The following is a 25,668-nucleotide window of genomic DNA, read 5'->3' as shown; positions in this document are numbered from 1 at the left end:
TATTTACTTGGGAGAGAACTAGAACACAGAGGGAGAGGGAGAAGCAGGCTTCCTGCTGAGCAAGGAGCCCGATGTGGGGCTCGATCCCAGGACCCTGGGATCATGACCTGAGCCGAAGGCAGACGCTTAACTGACTGAGCCACCCCAGCACCCCACTCCTTTTTTTTTTTTTTCAGATATTTTATTTATTTACTTGGGAGAGAACTAGAACATAGAGGGAGAGGGAGAAGCAGGCTTCCTGCTGAGCAAGGAGCCCGACGTGGGGCTCGATCCCAGGACTCTGGGATCATGACCTGAGCCGAAGGCAGCCACTTAACTGACTGAGCCACCCAGGCGCCCCCTTTTTTTCTGTATGGCTGTCCAATGGTGTTCTGGCACCATGTGTTGAAAAGAGTTTAGTTTTGGTGATACTTTTCATGATTATTCTTTCCCTTTGGACTCCAGGGTTGGGAGGAGTTGTTGTGACAAATGGACTGCATTTGTTAATTACTATTTTATCTTTAGTCCCATCTTCTCAAAGACATACATAATCACCAGGCTTCTGATCAGCAGGAGACAGTGTTGCCATACTGAGCTGAAGGAATTCGAGCCAAAAGCAGAGAATCTGACATCCTGTTAGCTGGCTCAGTGAGACTGTGGACAAGCATAAAATCTCCCTTGGGATTTTCTTGGATCTCCAGCCCCAGCCACAGGACTAAAACCTCCCCTGCCCTTAGATGGGGACCAGAGCTAATGGACACCCCTTGCTCTCCCTCCTTTGCCCCACAGCTTCTCGATCTACTCATAAAAGGGCCATTAAACATGGGAATGCACGACGAGCACCTCCCTAAGAATTTGGCAGATGCCACATTAACCAGCATTTATTGAAGGCTTAATAAGCACCAGGTGCTGTGCTAAGGCCTTAGGGAACACTGAAAGCAATTACTGTTTCCATTTTACAGATTCAAAAGCTGGGGATCAGAGTTTCTAGGCCCTGTCCAGTATCACAGACCACTAAGGGGTGCAGCCAGGTTTCCCATCCAATCTGTCCAACCCCACTAAGTGCTTGACCACTATGGAAGTTTTTTCTTTCTGACCATGAATCTGATCTAAATATTTCCTGAAAGGGGAAAAAAAAAATCTCAACTGTCAAGAGAAACACGATTAAAGTAGACATCTTCTCACCCTTTAGAGTGGCAAAATATATAGATATGAGATCCTATCAAGTGCTGGTGAAGGCATGGGAAATAGGCATATCCCTGCCGGGAGTGTACCTCAGAGGAGCCAATTTGCACTCTGAAGTCAGTTTAGCAGTATCTGCTAAAATAAAATATGTACGTATTCTTTTTTTTTTTTTTTTTTTAAAGATTTTATTTATTTATTTGACAGAGAGAGACACAGCGAGAGAGGGAACACAAGCAGGGGGAGTGGGAGAGGGAGAAGCAGGCTTCCTGCTGGGCAGGGAGCCCGATGCGGGGCTCCATCCCAGGACGCTGGGATCATGACCTGAGCCGAAGGCAGACGCCTAACGACTGAGCCACCCAGGCGCCCCTGTACGTATTCTTAAGTACTGTAGTTAGATTATATTGAGCATCAGAGAGGGTGTAGGCTTAAGGGTACTCTTAATCACTGCTGGTGGGAGCATTTACTAGTACAATCTTATTTGAGAACTATTCTGCAATGCCTATTAAAATATAAAGCACACGTGCCCTGGGACCCAGCAATGCCATTTCTCAACCTCTGCCCTGGACATACACACACACACAAGTTCCCAAGGAGGCAAACACAGGAGTTTGTCTGTGATTAGCATTGTCTGTGATTATGGTCTCTTATATTTTCTAATACTCTTAGAATTTTGTTTTGCTTGTGGATCTTAAAAAAAAAAAATCCAGGCTTGTGATTAAATGCACTAAAGAAACCTAAACAAATAAAAGGAGGGAGTAACTATGGCACCCTGGCCCTTGGGTGCTGAGAGAAGACGGAGCAGAAATTAGAACAGGGCCAGTGTTTGGGGGACCTCCGCACAGGACTCCGGAGTAGAGCAGGCACAGCAAAGCTAGTTAACATTCCAGGACCAGAAGAAGCCTCCAGTCTGGGGGGAGGGGGGCTGCAGATGGATTTACTCCAGTACAGCAGCTCTGGGATTCCTGGTCCTCTTTGTGAGTCCATGTCTAGGGAAGTTTGAATGGCAGGGGTGGGGAGAGAGGGGGCCGCAAAGGGGGAGAGAGAACAGAAGGCAGTTGCTAGGGGATGGCTTGAAAAGTCTCACCACAAGCTTGGAATTTGGCAGAAATCACTGATCTTGTGCCAGGGTTTTGGAAGACAGGTCCTGGGCCTATTTCCGGCATCAGACCTTTGCACAGCCCAGCCCAGCCCAGCCCTGCCCAGCAGTGTGCCACAGAGAGGGAGAGAGAGAGAGGGAGAGAGGGAGAGACGAGAGAGGGAGAGACAAGAGAGGGAGGGGGAAGGAAAGGGGAGGTAGGAAGGGATGGAAAGGGAGAGGAGAGACAGCGAAAGAAAGGGACACAAGGAGAGAGAAAGAAGGAAAGAGAGAAATTGAGACAGTTGAGAGAGAGCCCTACAGCAAACAAATGAACATACGAAAATTCAGGAACCTTGCCCTACCCTTTATCACATGGAGAAATAAAATGGTAAAGGAGAAGAGTAAAAGAGGGGTGAGGCTGTGGGCCAGATCTAGCCCATTGCCAGTTTTGGACAGCCCAAACTATGAGTGGCTTTTATATTTTTAAATGGCTGGAAAAAAAAATATCCAAAAGAAAATGATATTTCATGACATGTGCAAATTATATGAAATTCAAATTTCAGCATCCATAAGTGAAACTTCAATGGCAGAGACATGATGGTTAGTGCACGTACCATCAAGGGCTCCTTTTACAGCACAACCACAGAGATGAATAGATGCACTAGAACCCCCATGGCCCACGAAGCAGATGGTTACTATCTGATCCTTTCCAGAAAACATTTGCTGACCCCTGGAGTAAAAGATATTATGGAAAGGCCCTTTCTGAGACCAAATGTATAACCAGGGGCTGTAACAGAATAATACAGAAGAGCTACTGAGTGTTTCCTGTGGGACAAAGTCTGTGCTAAGTGCTTATCATGCATAATTCTATTGAGTCTACAGAATATCCCATGCATTGTGGCCACTCTTTAAATCTGTATTTCATGGAGGCGGAAATGGAGGTTTAGAGCCATGGCTGTCAGCCCTCACTGCACATTAGGGTCACCCAGGGAGCTTTTTTAAAACTCACTGGTGCTCGGGCCTCACCCAGACCGAGGATCCCACAGGAAGCTGACCGAGCAAGACTCCGAATCCCTAGCTATCTGCATTCAGAGCACGTGCACTAAAGCCCGACCATACTTCCTCCCGGAGGGCAAAGTCACAGGTTCTGGTCATTTCTGAGATGGGATTTGCCCTCTCCCTACCCAGCTGGTAGTTAACAGACTTCCTTCTCATTTTCCGAGTGATAATTTCTACCATCTACTGAGCGTCCACCATGAGCTTTGCACTTTATCTTCATGATGGTGGCTTTCCCTTCAACCGCCTGCAGTTAAGCCCACGCAGCCGGTGGATACCCCGCTTTTCCAGATGAGGCTCCGACGAAGTTAGATGACTCGCCTGACAGCAGCTGCCCTTGCGGTGGAGGGTAGTGGCTGAGAGGAAGCCCGCCATGGGCTCTGGAGAGCCGGTTATGCTCTGCTTCTGGATTTGGATGCTGGTTACATGGGTACTTAGGTTTCTGAAAATTCACTGAACCATACGCTCAGGGGAACTTTATGTAAGCGTGTCATACTGCAAGAAAAAGCTAAAGATGCTTTGCCAAAGGTGACCAAAACAGGACGAAGCTAAGGTTTGAACTCTGGTCTATACCATTGTTTCCTAAATGTGTGAGGAGACCTCTCTTTTGGGATACAAGAGACTGAGCAGCTTCGAAACACACCGAGAGAAAGCTGTCTCCGGTTCTCCTTTGGACACCGAGAAGTCTCTGGCAGCGCATGTCTTTAATATTGCTGGAACACTGACTAATCTTCCTGTTTAACAGTGAGAGAAGACCTCAGGCCCAGAGCCTTAGTGAGCAGTAGGTCCAGGCGGGTTTTATACTCTTGCTTGATTTTCATTACATTTAATTTTCCAGTTACCTTCTGAGGCAGACTTGGCTCATGGCCTACCCAGGATCCACTTCCACTTTCTTCCCAACTTCACAGACCTCATTTCCCAGCCTCCCTTGCAGTTAGGTAGGCCAAATGGCTTAGCTCGGCCAATGAGAATCAAGCAGAAATTGCTGGGTGGGACTCCGAGGAATGCTCCTTGGTTAAAAGGCATACAGGCACATCTTTTGTCTTTCTACTTTTCTGATGCCTGCTTGATGGCTGGTGAGTCAGCAGCCATTTTGAGCTATAAAGCAGCCTTGGTGATGGCAGTCACCCAGTAAGAAGAACAAAGAGGAAGGAGAGGAGGAGCCTGGGTTCCCAGCAACACCATGGAGCTGACAGATGAAACTGCGACTGCTTCTTCCCATTCTTCTTTGTAAGTAACAAAGAAATAAACTATCTTAATTTAAGCTTATTATTTCTACTCTCTGTTCCTAGCAGTCAAATGCAATTCCTTATTGAAACATCTTCAATTTATGGCAGATTATACTTACTTTCAATATATAGTAATATAACTTTTTTTTTTACACCAAAATAAATGTAAGTGAGTAAACACAGACACTAATATGTGAAGTAGCATGAGTGATTTATAGATCACAAAATGACCAATTGGGACAAAATTCTGGGAACCATCTTATCAGGCTATATACAGTTGATCTTGGACGACACGGGTTTGAACTGCACAGGTCCACTTATAGATGGATTTTTTTTGATAAATATACTACAGTGCTGGATACATATTTTCTCTTCCTTATGATTTTCTTAACATTTTTTTCCTAGGGGCACCTGGGTGGCTCAGTTAGTTAAGCGTCTGCCTTCGGCTCAGGTCATGATCCCAGGGTCCTGGGATCGAGTCCCACATCAGGCTCCCTGCTCGGCGGGGAGTCTGCTTCTCCCTCTGCCTGATGCTCCCCCTGCTTGTGCTCTCTCTCTCTCTCAAATAAATAAAATCTTTAAAAAAAAATTTTAAAAAACCTTTTTTTTCTAGCTTACTCTCTTGTAAGAATATAATTTATCATAGATATAACATACAAAGTATGTGTTAATGCACTGTTCATGTTATTGGTAAGACTTCTGGTCAACAGCAGACTGTTAGTAGTGAAGTTTTGGGGGAGTCAAAAGTTCTATGTCGATTTTTGACTGTGCCGCGGCTTGGTGCCCCAGCCCCTGCGTTGTTCAAGGGTCAATTGCACTGCCTTGTTGCCTTGTAGAGAACCCGTGAGGAGAGAGGTTCTCAGTTTTCCCAGGGGAACACTCCTCTTGGTTGCCCTGGAGTTTGGGCATCTCATTGCTGTGTCCAGGTCCACGCCAGATCAGTTCCGGAGGCTCCGGAGGGGAGTGCTCACTTACCAGCTGTCTTGCAGGGTCTGTGTGTCGCTCCTTCCCTCCTGCCTCTTCTCCAGCTCCACTGCCGTCTGTTCCAACAGAGCAGACACGGCATCCTGTGGAGACAAAGCCCATGGCTTCATCTGCATGCCACTGGGGCCACCTCACCCGGCAAGAATCAGAGCTCAGAGTGTGACCCTCCCCCTGGACTGGGAGTGAAACTGAAGACCATAGTGGGTAAGCACCTTGCCCCACGGTCACTTATAAACTGGAAATACAGCACTCAGTTCATCTAACTGGCAGTTCTCCTGAGAATAGCCCCTGTATGCATGGACAGACTTTTGGAAGACAGTCTAGTTTAGTAGTTAGGGAGGCAGAATTATAGGTCTCTGGCTGTAAAGAGATTATAGTATAGTCGGGGAGACCATCACATGAACTGTCAATAACAAAACAATGTGACGTTTCGGAACAAAGGAGCAATGGCAAAGTCAGCTTGGAGGTTGCATTCAGGGAAGACTTCCTGGAGGAAGAATATCTATACCGAATGGTGTCTACAGTGGGGAAGCCTATGTGACTTGAGGAAACCTCTCTGAGACTCAGTTTCCTCTACAGTAATTTCTAATAACTACTGCAAAGGGTGGTTATGAAGATTAACTGAGAATATGTCCATATGGTATATAGAAGAGCACTGAGCACATAATTAGCACTCAGTAAATGGCAACTAACAGTAAAGCAAAAACTGATCTTGTAGTTTTCTGAGCATATGGTTAATTTGCAAACACCCTTGGTAGTGTGGACCAGAGCCTGAAACCTCCCTGAAATTTTTTGGGGAAGAGGGAAGAAAAATCCACTGAAGGCCTGGTATACATCCTGCACTGATAGATAGCTTATGTATAGCATCTTATTTAATCTTCACGACTATTCTGATAGGTAGAGCTTATGATTATTCCCTTTAGAAATGGGAACAAGGAAACGAATGTGTCTAGGGTTGACGTCACTCACCCAAGGACACGCTCTAGAAATCAGAGGATGTTTTCAAGACCTTTACCAGCTCACAGACTCTTTTTGGAGTGAGGGAGACCTAGCTTTGTTGCTTACTGGATGTATGTATGTCCTTAGGTAACCTTTCTGAGCCTTGGTAAATGGCACATTATAAACAGGACAGTGCCCAACACAAAAGGAAGTGCAGAAAATGAGGAGAAGGATGAAAAAGGAGGTGGAGGTGACGAGGAGGAAACAGATTTAATCCTTACACTTATCCTTACCTGTATGACCTAGCCCATCCCTTCCCCTGAAATTCTGGGCAATGACTATCCAAAGTAACCAAGTACTGACTGCTCTTTACATGTACTTCTTCAAACCCTCCTAATAACCTTTTTCAGACTCAGATTAGACATGAAAAAAAACAGAGGCTCAGAGAAGTGAAATGATTGACCTGTCACCCAACTAACAAACACCCAGTCTTCTGACTGTCCCTCCTGTGACTTTCTGTTGCCTCTTAGAGCAAGCCTCCACTAGGGACCACTACGCAGATAGCAGCACCTCAATAAAGGTTAATTTTCTATCTTGCACGGATTTCTCCTTCCTTCTCCACGTCACTAAAAAAAACACATAAATTAAGGTTTTTGTTGGCCAAGTTCTATTATGTCAAGCAAAGTGCAGAAGGGGAGAGCACAGATGTGGAAGATGTGCAGATGGGGGGCTACCTGCCCCTTAGCAGAGGTTCCTCCTATCCTGTCTTCCTCTCCCTCTCTGTTCCAAAACCCTCTGCTGCTTCCCCCACTTCTGATGCCCAGCCCTCTCCAATTCTGGGAGAGGCTTTTCCTTCCAACCATCCAGGTGCTGCATACATAGGAGGGTGGGGCCAACCCAGGGCCCAGCTTACCGTGCCTTCAGGCCCTGGGGTGGGGACCTTAGCTCCCACTGGTTTGGGCTCCCTGCTCTGTTTCTTCAAGTATTTGTAGCTCAGGAGGTTGTACCAGCGAGTCGACCTCTCCCCAGACCGACAGACCTCAGCCAGGCTGATCTGGGCACCTCCCTGTTGAGGATGGGAAAAGGCAAGAGTATAAGCCAGGGCTTGACAAGGTATTCTGGGGAATTCCGCTCCTGGGGAAAGTAGGAAAAACACCCCCAGAGGGGATGGGAGCTTCTGGGAAGAGGAAAGGACTAGTTATGAATCATTTTCCATAACTCACTCATTCACTAACTTATTCATTGGTTTACTCATTCATCAAATCTTTATTGAACACCTATTGTACGTATTTTTCTTTTTTTAAAAATTATGATAAAAAACATAAAATTTACCATCTCCTGTGCCCCAGTTTTACTGAAATATAATTGACATGTAACATTGTACTAGTTTAAGTTGTACAACATAAAGATTTGGGGGTCGCCTGGCTGGCTCAGTTGGTAGAGCATGGGACTCTTTATCTCAGGGTCGTGAGTTTGAGCCTCAGGTTGGGTGTAGAATTTACTTAAAAAAATAAAGATTTGGGGGGCGCCTGGATGGCTCAGTCGTTAAGCGTCTGCCTTCGGGTCAGGTCATGATCCCAGGGTCCTGGGATCGAGCCCCACATCGGGCTCCCTGCTCCGCAGGAAGCCTGCTTCTCCCTCTCCCACTCCTCCAGCTTGTGTTCCCTCTCTCGCTGTGTATCTCTCTGTCAAGTAAATAAATATAATCTTTAAAAAAAATTAAAGATTTGGTATAATATGTATTGTGAAATGATTACCACAGCAAGTTCAGTTAACATCCATCACCTCACATGAGAGCTTTAAGATCTGTCCTAAGAACTTCCAAATATGCAATACAGTGTTGTTAACTATAGTCCCCACGCTGTACATTACATGGCTAGAACTTATTTATTTTATAACTAGAAGTTGTACCTTTTGATCACCTTCACCCATTTCCCCTACTTCCCCGCCTCTGGCAACGACCAATCTGTTGTTTGTTTCTATGAATTTGGTTTTTTAGATTTCACATGTGAGATCACACAGTATTTGTTTCTCTCTCTCTGGCTTATTGCACTTAGTATGTTCTCAAGGTCCATCCATGTTGTCACATAAAATTTGCCCTCTTACTTACTTTTAAGTGTACAGTTCAATAGTGTTTATATTTACATCATGAAACAGATCTCTAGTACTTTTTCATCCTGCAAATCTGAAATTCCATACGCATTAAGCAATTTCCCTTTTCCCTTCCCCTGGTCCCTAGTAACCACCATTTTACTTTCTGTATCTATGAATGTGACTACTTGAGATACCTCATATAAATGTATTTGTCTTTTTGTGACTGGCTTGTTTCATTTAACATAATGTTCTCAAGGTTCATTCGTGTTGTAGCATGTGTCAGGATTTCTTTCCTTTTTAAGGCTGAATAATATTCCATTATATACAGAGATCACTTTTTTTTTTTTTTTTTTGAGAGAGAGCATGTGCGTGCAAGCCAGGCTGGGGAGGTGGGGGCAGAAGGAGAGGGAGAGAATCTTAACCAGGCTCCAGCCCAGCACAGAGCCCGACATGGGGCTCAATCTCATGACCCTGAGATTGTGACCTGAGCCAAAATCAAGAGTAGGGACTCTTAACTGACTGAGTCACCCAGGCGCCCCAGAGACCACATTTTTTAATCCATTTATCTACGGATACACATTCGGGTTGCTTCTGTCTCTTGACTATCGTGAATAATGTTGCTATGAACACAACGTGCAAGAATCTCTTCAAAACCTTGTTTATATACCGGTGTGAGATTGCTAGATCGCATTGTAATTCCATTTTTAATTTTTTGAGGAACCGCCCTATGGTTTTCCACAGCGGCCCTGCATAATGATTTATATCCCAACCAACAGTGCACAAGGCTTTTCTTTTTTCCACATCCTTGCAAACATCTGCTCTCTCTTGTCTCTTTGATAATAGCCATTCTAAGAAGTGTGAGGTGCTATCTCACTGTGATATTGATTTGCATTTCCCTGATGATTAGTGATGGTGATCATCTTTTTATGTGCCTGTTGCCCTTCTGTATGTCTTCTTTGGAAAAATGATGATTTAGAACCTCTGCATATTTTTAAGTTGGATTGTTTGCTTTTTTTACTATGGAGTTGTATGAGTGCTTTATACACTTTTGATATTAACCCTTTATCAGATACATGACTTGCAGATATTTTCTCCTATTTGGTAGTTGCCTTTTCATTTTGTCGATGATTTCCTGTGCTGTGCAGAAGCTTTTCAGTTTGACGTAGTCCCACTTGTTTTTGTTTTTGTTTTTGTTGCCTGTGCTTTTGGAGTGAGATCCAAAAAATCATCATCAAGACCAGTGTAGAAGATTTTGAACAACTCAAAGCTCCAGCAACAGGAGACTGGAGGAATAAACTATAATATATCTATGCAATGGGATATTATATAGCTATGTACAAAAAATGAGGAAGATCTCTAGGTGCTGATGTGGAGAGATTTCCAGGCTGTATTGGTAAGGGGAAAAAAAAAAACCCAGAACAGTGCAGAATGGAATATGCAGTATGCTACTTTTTGTATAAGAAATGGAAAGAGGGGGTGCCTCAGTTTGTTAAGTGACTGCCTTCAGCTCAGGTCATGATCCTGGAGTCCCAGGACTGAGTCCCACATCGGGTCTGCTTCTCCGACTCTCCCCTCTCTTGCGCTCTCTCTCTCTCTCTCAAAAAAAAAAAAAAAAGAAATGGAAGGAGGGATGAGAATAATACATTATCTCTCTATATATACATATATTTTGCACCATATTTGAGGTGCAAGGGAGCCTGAACATTATCACAGGAACATATGTGCAACAAGAAAGGATGGAAAGATAAAACACTAACCAAAGCGGTTAGCTATCTAGGATAGGTGGGCGGATTGGATGCAAGGGGCAGGGGGAACAAGATTTCTCTTTAGTTAATCTTTCTATACAGTTTTCCTTTGAATTGTGTAAATGGATGCCTTAACAACTGAGCCACCCAGGCACCCTGTGTAAATGGATGCCTTAAGATGAAGGCAAACAACACCAAATTAACCTAACTGAATATAACCTCCCAGGGAGACGATTTATTTCCGGTGACATACATCCTTCACGGCAAGAATGATAAAATAATTCTCACCATCCCTCAGAGGCCTTATTGTTTCAACATGCCTTCTTTTGAAGAGCCCTGAGCAGGTTTGGGGTTTGGCTGACTCACCATCCCCAAACATGACAGTGGATGTGCCAACGGGTAGTAGAAATGCCACAAGCCAGTTTGTGAAGTGGGCCAGTAACCAAGTGATGGCCCTGGGATGAGGAGGAGCCTCTCCAACCTACCTGGGATCCCTTTCCCCAGTTTTTCCTTCTGTTAGGATGGACCAGGGTATGGTATGGACTGTGCAAGCCCATCGTGTGGCTAAAGGTTAATTTCTACAACAGTGGTGAGTAGTCCAGTGAGGAAAACAAGGTAAATAACTCCCACCTGCACGACTAGGGTCAATTCAGGTATTGAATGCCTGGTGTATTTTAGGCACCTGTAATACATTTAACTATACACAAATTTGTGTATATTACTCATTTATTCATTTAATAAATATCCTCCGAGCACTTTGCAGCAGACTTACATAGAAACATGTAAGACAAGATTCTGCCCCCAAGGGGCTCAAAGACAGGCAAATGCATCAGATATTACAGCTCAGAACTTGCCAGGCCATGTTTGAGGGGCAAGGGGGAATGAATATAACGACAGCTTTGAGGTGTAACATTGCCATCAGATTACTATGAATTCCAACAGGACAACGCTGTCTATTTTGGGCTGGCTTATAGGTGAGAATATGGTCCACTTTGGTAAACGATTCACTTTGAGGGCATTCATTTATTTATTCAATACACACACACATGCTAAGTGGCCTCTATGTGCCAGACACTGTTTTGGGTCCTGGGGATACAGGAGAATTTAAGGCAGATAAAAATCTCTGCCCTCATGAGCTTACATTCCAGTCTGGGGGAATCAGATAAACAAATCAGTAAGTAAATACTATATTGTGTTTCATGGAATCTAAGATGCCATCAATCATGCAATATACTATTTCCTGCACTCTAAGAAAGAAAAATAGTTACCATTTAAACTATGACCTGTCATCTAGTATAAACTGCATCATGATTTTAGAGATTTGATAAAATGTGAAAATCACGTATCCCCTAAAATCTGTGATATAGACAAATGCTAGGTGGGGGAATGTGGCACAGAGAAAAATAATACAGAGAAAAGGGAGTAAGGGTGGATAAGAGAGGGGAGGGGGAAGGAAGGAAGACCTCACTGAGAAGGTGACTTTTGGGTCAAGCCCAGAATGGGGCAGGGGGAGTGAGCCTTGCCTATCAGTATCTGGGAGAAGAGAATTCCGGTCAGAGGGGACAGCAAGTGCAAAGGCCTGCAGCGGGGAGCATGCTTATGTATTCAAGGGGCACAAGGAGGATGGAGGAAGAGTCTTGGGATGAAATCTGGGAGATAATAAGGGGCAAATCCCTGAGGGCCCTGGGGGGGGGGGTGGCAGGCAAGGGGCCCGGGAGTTGACTCTGGGCGGGGACGGAAGCTACTGTAAGGTTGTAGGTAGAGGAGTCACATGCACTGATTTGCAATTTACTAGGATCACTCTGGTGACCATGTAGAGAAGAGATGAAGGGAGGCAAGGACAGATGCAGGGAGACCCCGTAGAGTGCTACACGATCCAGGTGACAGATGGCAGTGGGGCAGGGGTAAACGGCTGGGGTCTGGGATCTTTTGAAGATGGAGCTGCCAGGAATTCCTAAAGGACTGGATGTGGGGTGGAGAGGGTCAAAGATGACCCTGTGGTCTCTGGCCTGGGTGGTGGAAGGACGGGGTTGCTGTCAGCTGAGACAGTGAAGACACAGGAAGAAAGATCAGGGGCGTGGTTGTGGACAAGTTCATCTGAGATGCCTCCTGGACAGGCAGGAGAAGATGTGGAACAGACAGGGGGGTGTAATGCAGCTGCGAGTGCAGAGGCCCAGGCTGGAGCCATACATCTGGCATGGTGTTGGACGCTGGAGGACGGGATCTCAATCACCAGGGCAGGGGATGCAAATGGAAAAGGGAGAGGCCTGAGCCCTGGCGCCCTCCGACATACAGCGGTCAGGGAACCGAGAAGAATCAGCGGAGACAGAGAAGCCAGTGATGAGGGAAGGACGCTGAGAGCAAGGTGTCCTGGAGGCCAAGTCAGGGCAAAGGATGCCGAGGAAGACTCGCTGAGCAGAGCAACTGAACCAAACACAGCTGACCAGCCAAGGGAGATGAGGACGGAGAAGTGGCCACTGATGACCTTGCCAAGCACATTTCCAGTGGGACGGGGAGGACAAAATCCCGTGTGAGCTGGCTTGCACACCCTTTCCCCTTACAGAGAGAACATGCACACCCTTTCCACATTTTGCTATAAAGGAAAAGAAACAAGGTGGGACGTGGAGGGAGAAATGGGAGAAATTCCACTGAGGAATTCCCAGGGCTCTCTTTTTTTGCTTTTTGGGTTTCTTTTTAAGCATTGGGGCATTCACAGCATGTTGGTATACTGACAGGCCAGATCCAGTGGAGGAGGGACGACTGAAGAGAGGAGAAAGCCCGAGTAACCGGTGAGAGAAGCCGGCTTCAGGTGGGAGTGGGGAGGGGCCAGGTGAGAGCCAGGAGAAATGGCAAGGAGCGAAGCAAGGAGCTCAGCAGGGGGAGCTCAACGGGGCGGGAGAGGAGCTGCGGAAGTGTGAGGAGAGGGTAGGAATTCGCCCCTGGGGCAAGGGGAAGGCAATAGGCCTAGGGAGAGGCGGTATCAGTGCTGAGCAGCATTAGGGTTCATGACCCTAATGAGGTTTATGACCACGATTTCATTTTATTTTTTAAAAGATTTATTTATTCATTTGAGAGAGTGAGTGAGTGAGCGAGCGCACGTGCATGCTTGTGTGTGGGAGGAGGAGCAAAGGAGAGAATCTCCGGCAGACTCCTGCTGCACGTGCGGAGCCTGACACGGGGCTCTCGATCTCATGACCCATGAGATCATGACCTGAACCGAAACCATGAGTCGGATGCTTAACCGACTGAGCCAGCCAGGCGCCCCATGACTACGATTTTAAAATAAGACCCTACAGCGTGGCTGTGTTTCCCCACAGGTGCACAGGTGGAGAGTTCACTTTGACAGGGCTGGGGTTTTCCCCAGGGGGCAAGGTGAAAAGGGGCAAGGGAGCCTCTTGGTTGTAATGATTACCCATGGGATAGGAGCGGGGCCTGGGAAATTGGCTTTCTTAACAGAACCTGAGCTGAGTGGCACTGAGCTTAGCAGCTGGGGAGTGGACAACCAGGGCCCAGCTGGAAAGCCTGTTATGCCATGCTCAAGCATTTGGTAGAACTGTGGCCTGAGATATTGGGGAAGGCAGGCCCTGTATTCATCCAAACCCATAATCCATGTCTGGGGGCGAGGGGGGAGACGACACTGTAACCCCCTGAGAAGTAGGACAGTATGATGCCTGTGTGGAAGGAAGCTGCACAGGAAACAGGCTTCTCCACCGACTTGATGGATGGCCTGGGCAGGTTACTTAGCCTTTTGGGGCCTCGACTCTTAATCTATCAGATGGAGGCAATCCTGACGCTTCTTCCTCAGGCTGCTGGGAGGGTTAAGTGCAAACTGCACGCAGAGTTCTTAGCGCGGTCCTCGACGCAGACGCTGCTCAGGAGGAGGACCACTGTTGCGGCCTGGCTGATGAAGCAGCTCCAAACAGACTAGAGATTCCCCAAACCCAGCAGCGTAGGGAGCCTGCGTGGGAGCACACAGCCTTTCTCCTTGAGTCCCACTTCCTCGCCTGCTCCCCTAGCCACCAAAACACGGCAGCCTGACACTCCACATCCCCGCGGGGTACGGGAGAGTAGATTTCCCATTGGCCACAGACGGAGACGAGCCACAGTGCGATGAGCGCTTTGGCTGCTGCCATGGCGACCAGCAATGGCCAGACTTCAATTAGGAAGGAGGAATAAAAGACATCCAATTAGGAGAAGAAAATAGGATTCTCTTGTCATTGAGGAATTCCCAGGGCTGAGGAAATGCTTCAGCAGAAGAGGCTGGGTTTGGAAAGGCTTTCTGCTCTAACATCCAGAGTCTCCCCTGCTCACCAGTCTTCAGTCACTGTCCTAGCCGTGGGCTCCGGGGACCACCATGCTGGTGAGAACACCAACGTGCTGACGTGGGTGGGTGGTGCAAGTAGACCTGCCTTAGGTTCTAACTGCTCCTGCTGCTTCTTGACTGTGTGACCCTGGGAAAGTTCTTTTACTTCTCTGTTCTTCGGTTTCCTCACTGGGTAGTGAGGGTAGAGAAACGACATGTAGGGAGCTTAGCTCAGTGCCCACCACAGCGAGTGCTTTCAATCTATGGATGCTATCGCATTATTGCCAATAATATCATCAACAACATAAATGGCAATGATGTTGTTCTGTACCGCAGCTGAGGAGGGGGGCGGTGGGAAGTGAGAGCCACGGAGCATCTAGCGTGTGCAGACACATCATTGTGTCACATCCTTGCTATGGGGACCAGCAGCAATCAGCAGCACTTGGGAACTTAACTAGAAATGCAGAATCTCCTGGTGTCCCCACCCCCCCACCAGACTTGCTGAATCAGAATCTGCATTTTAACTAGAGCCCCAGGTAACTTGTTTGCACGTTCAAGTTCCAGAAACACTGCTTAAATCCTCATTTAATCCTCAGAGAGCCATCTGTGAGGTAGGCTGTGTTAGCTGGATTTTACAGATAAGGAGACTGAGACACAGCATTAAAAGAGTCGTAGGCAACGCAGCCTCAGGCCCAAGGGATGCGGCCCTGCAGTTAGTCGGCTCAGAAAGGAGCTTCCCGCTTCCTTGCCCCCTTGCTCCCAGTAAGTGTGAGAATGCGGCTCACCGGGGCAACAGTTCCCTGCCTGGAACCCGGATGAGCTTCGCTGGCCCTACAACCTGAGTTTTCTCAAGCCTCCTCCCTAAACTGCGAGCTGGGCCAATCCCCAGAAGGACAGAAGGTGGGACAGACAGACCGACGGGCATAGCCCTCACCAGGCACTCCTCCAGATGGCTCCTGTCGGTGGTACAGACATCGACTCTTAAGGTCTTCTGGTGAAGGGCTGGATAGGACATGGACACCCAGAACATTTCATTGAACACGAGGGTGTCTGAGGCGTCCAGGGGCCGGGTCCGGAACAGGCAGGTGGTGCTTTCGGAGCAGGGAAGGATAGCTACACGAATGTTCCTAGAGGGAGACAGAGGAGAGCCCAGCTCAGCCTGGGTCTGGGCTGATGTGTTCGGTTAAACAGTTGCTGCAAATCCCTAAGAAAATAACAGTGGAGGAGTTTGTAAGTTCTCAAGGGGTTATGCAGGTATTGGTAAGGGAAGCCGAAAGGGCCCCCAGGACAACACATTGCTCTTCCTCCTTCTGAATCCCCCAATCCTCAGAACCTCAAAGCAGTGGAGCCTGAGGCCAACAGTGTGCAAACTTCTGTGCACAGAAGAATCAGCAAGCCTGCTTGTTAACACTCAGGAAGCCTGACACGACTGCTGAGAGGAAGGCAAGCTGCTACAGCCCCTGCAGAGGGGAATGTGGCAGCCGTGACACAATTAGAGAGGCACTGACCCCGGGACCCATTCAGCTGGCTTTTCGATACTCTCCCACAGATACCCCCGTACAAGGACCAATGAGATATGGAGAAGGTTATTCATTCTGGCACGGTCTGTGCGAGCAAAAGACTGAAAACGACTCTACAGTCCCATCTTGTCTTCCTTCTGTTTGGCCTGCTTTCCTCCTGCCTTTCCCATTCTCACACGTCGCAGCCCCAGATGCTGGCTGGGTACAGACCACAGAAATAGGAGAAACACGTGGGCAGATGAAATGCAATGAAACATAGAGCCGATCTGCAACGGGAAGAGCCAACAGGCTAACAGCGCAGGTGTCCACCTTGTTCATGAGGCTTCAAGTTCACGAGGGCAAGGACTTGCTCACCGCCCCATTCTTAGTGCTGGCACATGGTAGGTGCTCACGATGTACTCGTGAAGGAACTGAAGCTGTCTAGAGTGCTTCTCTTTATAGTTAGTGAGTTTGCCATCAAGCCTGTATCCACATTCACAGTACTGACATGTGGCATGACGGTCACACGTGTTAAATACACACAGGGCCCACTGTCAGAGCAGCACAGAGAGCGCCCCCGGGGATGGCCACAGAGGCTGACAGGGTGACAGACACCCTGTCTGCTATATACTCACACTTTCTGGTCTTGTTGTAGCAACAGAGCAGAAGGGTTACTGAGCTGGATGATTAATATTGCAAACTGCTTATTCTTCTCATCGTACCTGAAATGGAAAGGGGCATATGGAGCACCTAGGAGTGACACATTTTTCTCTCTCTCAGTGATCACCGATGTGGCTGCTGGCTGCTCGGGAGACTGTGCTGAGCTCGAGAGCGCAGGGCCAGGGCTTTGCTGCCATGCAGGGGTGCAGGGGCAGGGCTGTCAGTCTCAATTTTTTAAAGAGAGGCCTGAAGATTGCGTTACGTGAAATTTCTCGATATTTAAATGTTGGCAATTAATTTCTACTGAAAACAGTATCAAGGCCATCCTGCACCAAGAGAAAACAACAAGAAGAACACATCTGGGCTGTAACCCCCAGACGGTGGAAACCTCAATGGAAAGGTAAGACAAACAGCCGCAGCAACAATGACTAAACAGACCAAGACGCAGGAGGTCTCAGTCAGGGTTGCCTCTGCCATTGGCTAGCTCTGAGAGTTGGGGCAAGTTACAAGGTCTTCAAGACCTCATTTTTCTCTTTTGTTAAATGTGGAGCTGAGAGGGAGGGAGAGGGCTGGCCCCCTTCAGTTGGGAACCCACAACTCCCGGCAGGTCCTGCTGGTTCTGCCTTCCTCCCCCGGGGGAGCCATGAAGGTCAAGTCTGGGAGGCTGCTGCCAACCACCCGCTCTGCGCTCACCCTCCCAGTCACTTACTTCAGGGCAATCTGAACCCGGGTTGTACCCACTGCTTCCGATTCGTCACTGTCAAAAGCAGCGGCTTCTGAAGCACCCAGTCTGGAAGGCAACACGGGGAAGAAGAGGGTCAGGCTTCCCTGCAGTAACCTGGGGCCAAAGCCATTTTCCAGAAAAGGGGTTCTCTCTGGAAGGGTGCAGCTGCGTCCTGAAGGACGAAAGTTTGGGTCTGCTCAGACTCCCTGCAGACCCTGCCTTCCCACAACTGCTCGGGATTCCTCTCTGGAAGGGGCTGCCCTTTCTCCAGTACTTGCCCCCCTAGCCATATGCTCCTTTGTGGCAATCACGGGACCAGCACTCCCGCGAATGTGAAGTGCCCCCAGCCGCAGGAGGAGCAGTGCTGCGTGCATCTTCAACACACCCTAAACAGGGCTCCCAGGGGGAAGGTGGGGTCACCTGGCCATGGCCTCCTGTGGGCCCCTCCCACACACCCGAGGGGGCCCGGGCTCTGCATTCTCAGACTTCCCAGACAGAGCCAAGACTCAGGGACCCACCTCTGCACGGAAGCCTCATACACACCACTGTCCCCGGCCACGGATTCATCCGACACAGCAGCTGAGACACAGGCCACTTTCAGGCTGCACCCCTGGGCTGTATTCATAGCTGGAGGAAGAAGGGGGAAAAAGGAAGGATGGGAAGGCAGGGTTCCAAAACCAGGACACTGTCTTTGCAACACACACTTTTGATCTACTCTCTGTCCTAGGGCGGTCCCACCAAATACCACCTCTGAACTTGACAGCAAGGTCCTGCCTTCCTTTGGGGTGTAGGATTCTGTGTTTAACATCCCAGACTTGGAAACCAAAGCGCCTGGGTTCACCTCTCAGCTCCACCACTTACTGCTTCATGACACTGGGACATGGATTTCAGCTCTCTGGCCCTTGGATTCCTTCTCTGTAAAATGGGGAAAGTAACACCTACCCTATGTGGCTGCCGGGAGGACCCAACGAGACATTCTAGTGAAGTCCTTAGTACAGAGGCTGATGCAGGAAAACACTTGATGAAATTCAGTACCACTGTCCTTACTGCAATGGTCATTCCTATCACTGTGGTGATGCCTTCTAGATCGATCCCTACACACCTGGGGCAAAATAACAGCCCCTGGACCCTTGGGAGGGGCAAGAGGAAGAAAAGACAGGATTTCACCACTGGCTCTCCCCACTCGGGCCTATTCTATTCCATTCCTAACTCTGCTCCTCAGCTCCCCTGCCCTTGACAGAGGCCCTCAAAAGCCTCTGACCCAGGGCTCCAACCAGGCACTTGGCCCATGCTGCACATTCCTTCCTCCCCTAAGTCGCAAGTGCCAATGGTGAGCCAGGCCCGCTGCCAGGCTCCGAGCTAGCAAGATGGACAGGACAGTTCCTGAGCTCCGTGCGGTGGGGAAGACGAGGTTCAGGCCCTGCAACCCCACAGCCAGCACTTCTGAGAGCCCGCTGGGTGCCAGGCACCGGGGCAGCCTGGAGAAGAGACAGGGCGGGGGGCAGGCCAGGCTGAGGGAAGGGACGGGGACAGCGAGCCTGGGGGAAGCCGAGAGGCCATCTGGGTGCGGCTGTCCCAGCCCGCGTCCCATGCCTGCTGCAGCTAGTGGAAAACCCCCCCACCTCCCCCCCGCCTTCAGACCCACGCATCTCCACCCTCCACTAAACCACTTAAGGAGATTAATTTGTCTGCTGACTGAACAGCGGCACTAATCGCATAACCTGCTTAGTGTCAAAGCTCAGCCTGGCATCGCTCACCGCAGGGACGGCTTTTGGAGATGGCGTGAAGGAAGATGCCATCCTGAGACATGTGCAGTCCTTGGCCCACAAGCCCCAAGGATACTCGGGGAGGAGGGGGTCACTCCCGGCACCTTGCTGGGTCCCTGACTTGGCTCATTGCCATCCTCTGACAGACTGTCAGGGGCTCTTCTGGAGCCTGGTTAGACGTTCCACCTGTACTCGCTCCTCTCCAGGGGACAATTTTCTGAAGTTGGCCACCTGCTGTAGTAGGAAGCCTGTTTTTATTTTTGTTTGAGAGCACTCAGCAAGACTCCCTTCCTGATGAGGGAGCCCCAGGGATCTCTCGGCTCCTCTTCTAAGGAAATGGCTGGCACTCACCCAGCAGAGCCTTTAATTAACCAGGAAATCTCGTCTTGCCCCCACCTTGCTCCCACTGGCCCTTGCACACGAACGGATAATTCTGGGCATAGCAGCAACTATTCCACCCATTCCTGGAGCCTTAAGGCTGAGATGGGTCCACTTCTCCCACCTGGCCTCAAAAGGAGCCAGAAACAGGAGCCCTGTGCATTCAAAGCCGGCACACGTCTTAGTGTGGGATCTGGGCAGGTGGTCTTGGTGCCAGTCCTGATTCTGCCACTTCCTAGCCGTGACACTGACCTTCCTGGGCCTCACTTCTTTTGTCTGTAAATGAGGATAAAAATAGCACCCATCTCACAGAGTTGTTATGAGGCTTAAATGAGTAAATACAGAACAGTGACCGTACTTTGTATACCTGCATTCAATAAATCGTGGCCAGGAAAGCCTGGGAGCCCCAGGTGAGCTATCTGGGCACCCTGCTCAGTTTTGACCTTCACACCAGATGGGCATGGTGGGGCCAGTGAGCACCGGAGTGTCTCAGGAGCAAACACACAGAGCTGCCTCACATCCGGAGAGGAGTGCGATGATAAAGAGGTGGGGTGCTGGGTCAGGAAAACCCAGGTTCCAATCCCTTCTTTTCCCACCTGCTGGCTGGGGGACCTAGAGCAAGTAATACTACCTTTCTGAACCTGTTTCCTCATCTGTGAAATGGGCATAATAGAAGTAACCTATTTCACTGTATAAGGCACATTGCCCATCACATAATATACCCCAATAAATATTAACTATTACAATTTAATATGTGGTTGCTGCTAAAAATTAAGAATTTCTCTTCTGATAAAGCTTAGCTATACTATCAGCATCTTCTGTTTTGAAGATTCCCTACTCGAATCTTAATCCATACCAAAATGTTCTTTCTGACCCCATGCAGAATGGGAGCCAGATCGTATCTCCCTGGCTTCAAATGGTCATATGGGTCCCTGCTGCTATTAGGATAAAATCCAAACTCCCTACCATGCATGGCCCACAAGGCCTTAAATGACCTGGACTCTGCCTGATTCTCTGGTTTGCTGGTAGCCTCAGAGGTTTTGCTCTTACTTTTCCCAAGCTGGCTCCTTCTCACTATTCAAGCACCCACTCACTTGGGCACATAGAAAGCAGTCAGTAAATGACCATAATTACCACTGGGGTCTGTGCTCAGGCCCAAGTGCACTTCCTACCCTCCTCCCTCCTCGTGGTCCCCTCTTCCGGATGTGATGCTCGCTACCTTGGCCCAACTGTCTGCCTTCCGTTCCTGGTTCATCCAGCTGGTACTTCTCTTGGGTGCTGCCGCTGAGGCTCAGTTCACAGAGAGTGGCACTCAGCTCCGGGTCTTCAAACTCCAGAGGGCTCAGGAAAGCATCTCCAGCCAGGAGGGGGTCAGCCATGAGAGGGGAGCAGGGCGGGGATGGAGAGGAGAGGGAGGAGCGGGGGGACAGGGAGGTCATGGACTTCGGGGTGCCAGACAGGGAGCGCAGGGCCTGCAGGCGGTTGCCTCCCTCCGCCTTCTGGGTCTTGGCCACCTCGTCCTCATGGATGGTGGTGATGCAGCCTGAGGGCCGGAAGCCCGTGGCCCCCTCCAGGAGCAAAAACTCCACCTTGCTCTGCAGCTCCGCGTCCAGCTGCTCGAAGGGGTCATAGTAGAGGTCAGTGAAGCTGGCTGAGGTGGAGGAGTCCAGGCTGGAGGTGGCCAGGGAGCCCCGGCTGGACGTGAGGGATCCAGGGCTGCTGCCAGAGGACAGGGACTGCATGCTGCTTGAGAGGCTGGGGGCGGGGAGAGGACAGAGGGTGAAAACACGCAGAGGGTAGGGGGCCACCTGGAATTCCCTTCCTGGCTCTGAACAGCACTATGGACACTTCCAACACTGAATTTTGTTGCACCCTCTTGACAGTCTCCAGGGGAGACCATGCACCCCCATTTCACTAAAGAGGATACCCTGAGAAGCCCACATAATAAGAAAGTGGCAGAGCTGGGATTCAGACCCAAGTCAGCTGCCTCAGAAGCCCACTTCTTCCTGTTTCCCGAACCTCCACCGGCCCTAGTCCGTTTGCACACTCTTTCCCTGTATGAATCCAGCCCTATTTCTTGATATTTTCCTCAGATAAACTCAGTCTTTACTCTTCAATACATTTATCTTAAAAAGGAGACTTCATATCCTAAGTGTGATTGGAAAAGCAGCATCACTTACTGCAAATAGAAGGCGAGCATTACAAATCTCTGATGGGACAAAATGTTATTAAATCCCAGTGACGCACTGTCGCCCACCAAGGCCCAGGCCCGAGGCCTGCGCTCTCTGTGTCGGGAAAGCAGGCGGGCAGGTATTCGAGACGTCAATGGGACACACCGGCCTCTGACGGGGGCCTGCTCCTCGGTGCTGGCAGAAGGACTGAGGGTGCCGCAGTCCAGAGAGAAGGATCGCGCCCCTGGCCACACCAGGCCCAGCCCAAGTGCACCAGCCTAACCAGCTGCCTGCTGTGCTTCTAAATGTCCACACTCAAGCTGTGGTGGACACAGGAAGGGCAGAGCCCAGCCCCGCGGCCACACTTGCTGCCCACCACTCACCTGGTTTTTTTTTTTTTTTTTTAAGATTTTATTTATTTAATTGTCAGAGAGAGAGAGTGCGCTAGCACAAGCAGGCAGAGCAGGCAGAGGGAGAAGCAGGCTTCCCGCGGAGGAGGGAGCCCGACGCGGGGCTCGATCCCAGGACCCTGGGACCATGACCTGAGCCGAAGGCAGACGCCCAGGCGGCCCGCACCACTCACCTTTTCAGCTGGGAGTGCAGAGCCGCTACTTGTCGGGTGGCTTCCTCCAGTTCTCTCACCAGTTGGTTCCTCTTACTGTTCAATTTTAACCTGCAGGGACAGAGGGCACGAGTGGTGAGCCCCAGGAGATCCAGCCTCCGTCCATCTGAACGAGGAATCATAGGCAGGTACTTGTGGAGATGTACACACAGACCCACAGTCACACACACAGGAATTTTCCGGAAGCGTTTTACCACGACGTTTGGGGAGACAGGGCCTCCACGTACGATCCTATAGTAACGACTATATTCATCGCCTACAACATACCAGGTGCTGTACGAGGAAATGTGTCACACAGCCTTAATTCATCTGCACAATAGCCCTGCACAGCTGAAATGGTTTCTACCGCTTTACATACGGGAAATTGAGGCTCTTAGAGTTAATTTACTTCAACCTAGAGAATTAGAATTCTACCCAATCATCCCTCCCTCCCCTCCCGTCTTCCTTCCCATCCACTGGCCCCTAGCCAACCCACCAATATTTGCTGAGTGCCTACCTCATACCAGAACCTGCTGTTGGCACTAGGGATAAAGATGTGAGTGAAACAGAACTAGTTTCTGCACCTATGGCGCTTACATTCTGCTGCGGAGTGGGGGAGAGGACAAATATTAAGAGAATACTCGAATCTCTAATATCTAACACATCGTGTGTCAGGGTTTATGAGGATAAAGTACAGAATGGTAGAAAAGAACTCAGGAGAGACCCAATTTAGACTGGCAGGTGGGCCTCCTGAGCAAGTGACTGTGTGGCTGGGCCTCTTTTGAGGATCTATGCTCTCCTCGGCTCCCTGAGCCCACAGCCGGACCCTTTCACAGATTCCCGTGCAGCTGGGCGGGCAGGGCATGGGACAGGGTTCTGGCCAATAGGATGTGAGCAAAGAAGGCACATCAGGCCGAAGTGGGTTAAGTCGGTGGATCTTCCCCACAGTCGCCTAGAGAGCTCTAAGAGGGGAGGTGCCACAGACAGGAAGAGCCTGGGTCCCTGAATGATCCAACACATGGAAGGCTGCCTGTCAGCCAGGCATACTCGACTGGATGCTATGTAGGCAAGAAACAAGCTTCTACTGTGTTAAACCATGGAGATTTGGGCGGCAGGTGGCCTGCCCTGACTAGCAGAGACATTTAAGCTGATATGAAGGATGGACAGGAGTTGGCCAGGAGAAGTGCAGGGAAAAGAACATTCCAAGCAGGGAATCACAGCGGGGGCCACTTTCATTTTAAGGTCACCAATGGCTGCCGTGAGGAAAAGGGGTAGGTTGTGGACGTGAGGCAGGGACAAGAGGTTGGGGTGGCTACGATGGTGTGATTGAGATGGCATGGACCAGGGTGACACTGGAGAGGACAGAGAAAGGTCATGGGCTGGATGAGGGGCAAGGCTGAGGGAGTTAAGAGGAAGACTGTGAGGTACCTGCCACTAGCAACTGAACAGATCGGAGATGGCTTCTGCAGAGATGGGAAGGCGAGGGGCGGAGCAGCCAGGGGAAGAGAACAGTTCTCTTATGGATGTGTGGGCCTGAACGCTGAACAGGTGGGCTATTGCCAAGGTGGGGAACCCCCATCACATGGCTCACCACACGAAAGAGAGGACCATCTGCTATGGATTAGACTGTGTCCCCCTACCCCAGAATTCCTATGCTGACGTCTTAATAACCCAGTACCTCAAAATGGGACTGTATTTGAAGAAAAGGCCTTTAAGGAATTAAGGTTAAAATGAGGTCATATGGATGGGCCCTAATCCAACATGACCCGTGTTCTTATAAGAGGAGATTAGGACACACACCCTGCACATAGAGCAGACCAAGTGAAGACATAGCAGACGTTCATGTGTGGATGGCGATCGTCAAGTTAAGGAGAGAAACTTCCAAAGAAACAATTCTGGCAACACTTTGGTCTTGGGCTTCAGGCTCCAGAACTGTGAGAGAACACATTTCTGCTATTGAAGTCACCTATTTTGTGGTACTTTGGTTTGGCAGCCCTAACAAACGAATGTACCACCGTAGGGTAAAATGTAATGGGGAAAAAAAGGGAGGGCCCAGCACTAAGCTCTGAGTACATACAGCACTCCATGGTTGAATGGATTGGCAATAGTAGGCAAAGAAGCCCAAGAGAGTGGGGCCAGAGAGCCCAGAGAAGAGGCAGGTGAGTGTGGTGGAGTGTCCTGGAACGTGGGAGCAAAGATCTGCACGGAGGCATGGCTGATTGCTGATACCAAAGCCCATGTCAGTAATGACCTCCCTGGAAGCAAAATCCTTGCTTTTAGAAGAATCTGCTGGATCCGGACCCACCTCTCAGTCCCCCTCCCCCGCCTCTCCTGAAATCCCACACGGAGGGCAGCTTGGTGTGGGCCTGGAATGGCCCCCTCTAACTGCTGGAGTGAGCCCCCTCGAAGGTCCCAGGATCTGACAGGGAAGGGGCTTGTGCCCTCACTAACTCAGAATGTGGGCTGCCCTCAGGGAGCCACTACATTTAAGGTTCTCAGCGTGTGGTCTGCAGACCTCCTGCAATGGAAAGGGAGGCATGCTTATTAAATGCTCCTTCTTGGGTCCTCCTCTGATCAACTGAATCAGAAAGTCGGGGCAGGGCCCATGCATCTGCATCAGAGGGCTCACAGGTGATTTCGGGCACACGAAGGTTACAAGCTGCTGCAGTGGTATGTCCTGCTCTCCGGCACTCGGCACAGTGCCCACCACACGGCTGTGCTCAGTATTGGCTGCATGGACCACTTTTTCCCAGTGGAGGGAGGCAAAATTCGTTCACTCTGCTGAAAGACCTGCCTGTTCTATCTCCCGCAGACAAATGTGTTCCACTGTGGGGCTCACATGCCCTTATGCCATCTTGCTAGGGAGGGACTGACTGACCCAATCCAGCCAAGGGACTGGGAGAAAGAGTTCATTCTCATGGAAACACCCAACCATGCCAAACCTCCACCAACACACCCGGACCTCCAACACAAGCTCTGCAATGAAGACCAGAACTTGCTCTACACGACTCAGCAAGGTGGTGAGGGGCTCGGCATGGGTCTTGGCCAGTTCAATCCCTGGCGCTCTTCTTTCAGAGTCCCCGCCTGGGGCTGGCAGAGCAGGCAGCACAGGCCGGCAGATGGAGCCCGTGGTGCACAAAATCCTTGACTCAACAGAATGGAGAGGACTGTGGAATCTCCTGACTCTCCTTAAGAGCAGAGGCCTGGAAGGCTGTGGGGTGGTGGGGCCAAGAAGCAGCTGGGGCTCACCCTTTCTACCTTCATTTGCCCCCCCTTC

General features: G+C 49.6%; 1 protein-coding gene across 5 annotated transcripts in view; it reads right to left on the bottom strand.

The window, feature by feature from the left end:
- The window catches only part of WWC1 (WW and C2 domain containing 1), a 147,912-nt gene that overhangs the window by 16,414 nt on the left and 105,830 nt on the right, over nt 1-25,668 (bottom strand). For all 5 annotated transcript variants that reach the window (XM_081826293.1, XM_081826292.1, XM_081826288.1 and 2 more), the window contains 8 exons: nt 22,374-22,463; nt 20,839-21,374; nt 17,994-18,102; nt 17,461-17,541; nt 16,727-16,813; nt 15,527-15,719; nt 7,364-7,516; nt 5,503-5,594 (listed from right to left, as the gene is read on the bottom strand). In XM_081826293.1, coding sequence (XP_081682419.1) covers nt 5,503-5,594; nt 7,364-7,516; nt 15,527-15,719; nt 16,727-16,813; nt 17,461-17,541; nt 17,994-18,102; nt 20,839-21,374; nt 22,374-22,463 — 1,341 coding nt within the window. The remainder of the gene's footprint in view (nt 1-5,502; nt 5,595-7,363; nt 7,517-15,526; nt 15,720-16,726; nt 16,814-17,460; nt 17,542-17,993; nt 18,103-20,838; nt 21,375-22,373; nt 22,464-25,668) is intronic.

Source organism: Leptonychotes weddellii, chromosome 7 (genome assembly GCF_054177405.1).
Source record: "Leptonychotes weddellii isolate Sample4059 chromosome 7, ASM5417740v2, whole genome shotgun sequence".
Classification (NCBI taxonomy): Eukaryota; Metazoa; Chordata; class Mammalia; order Carnivora; family Phocidae; genus Leptonychotes; species Leptonychotes weddellii.
Note: the sequence above shows the minus strand (reverse complement) of the source record. Positions and strands in the feature narration are given on the sequence as shown.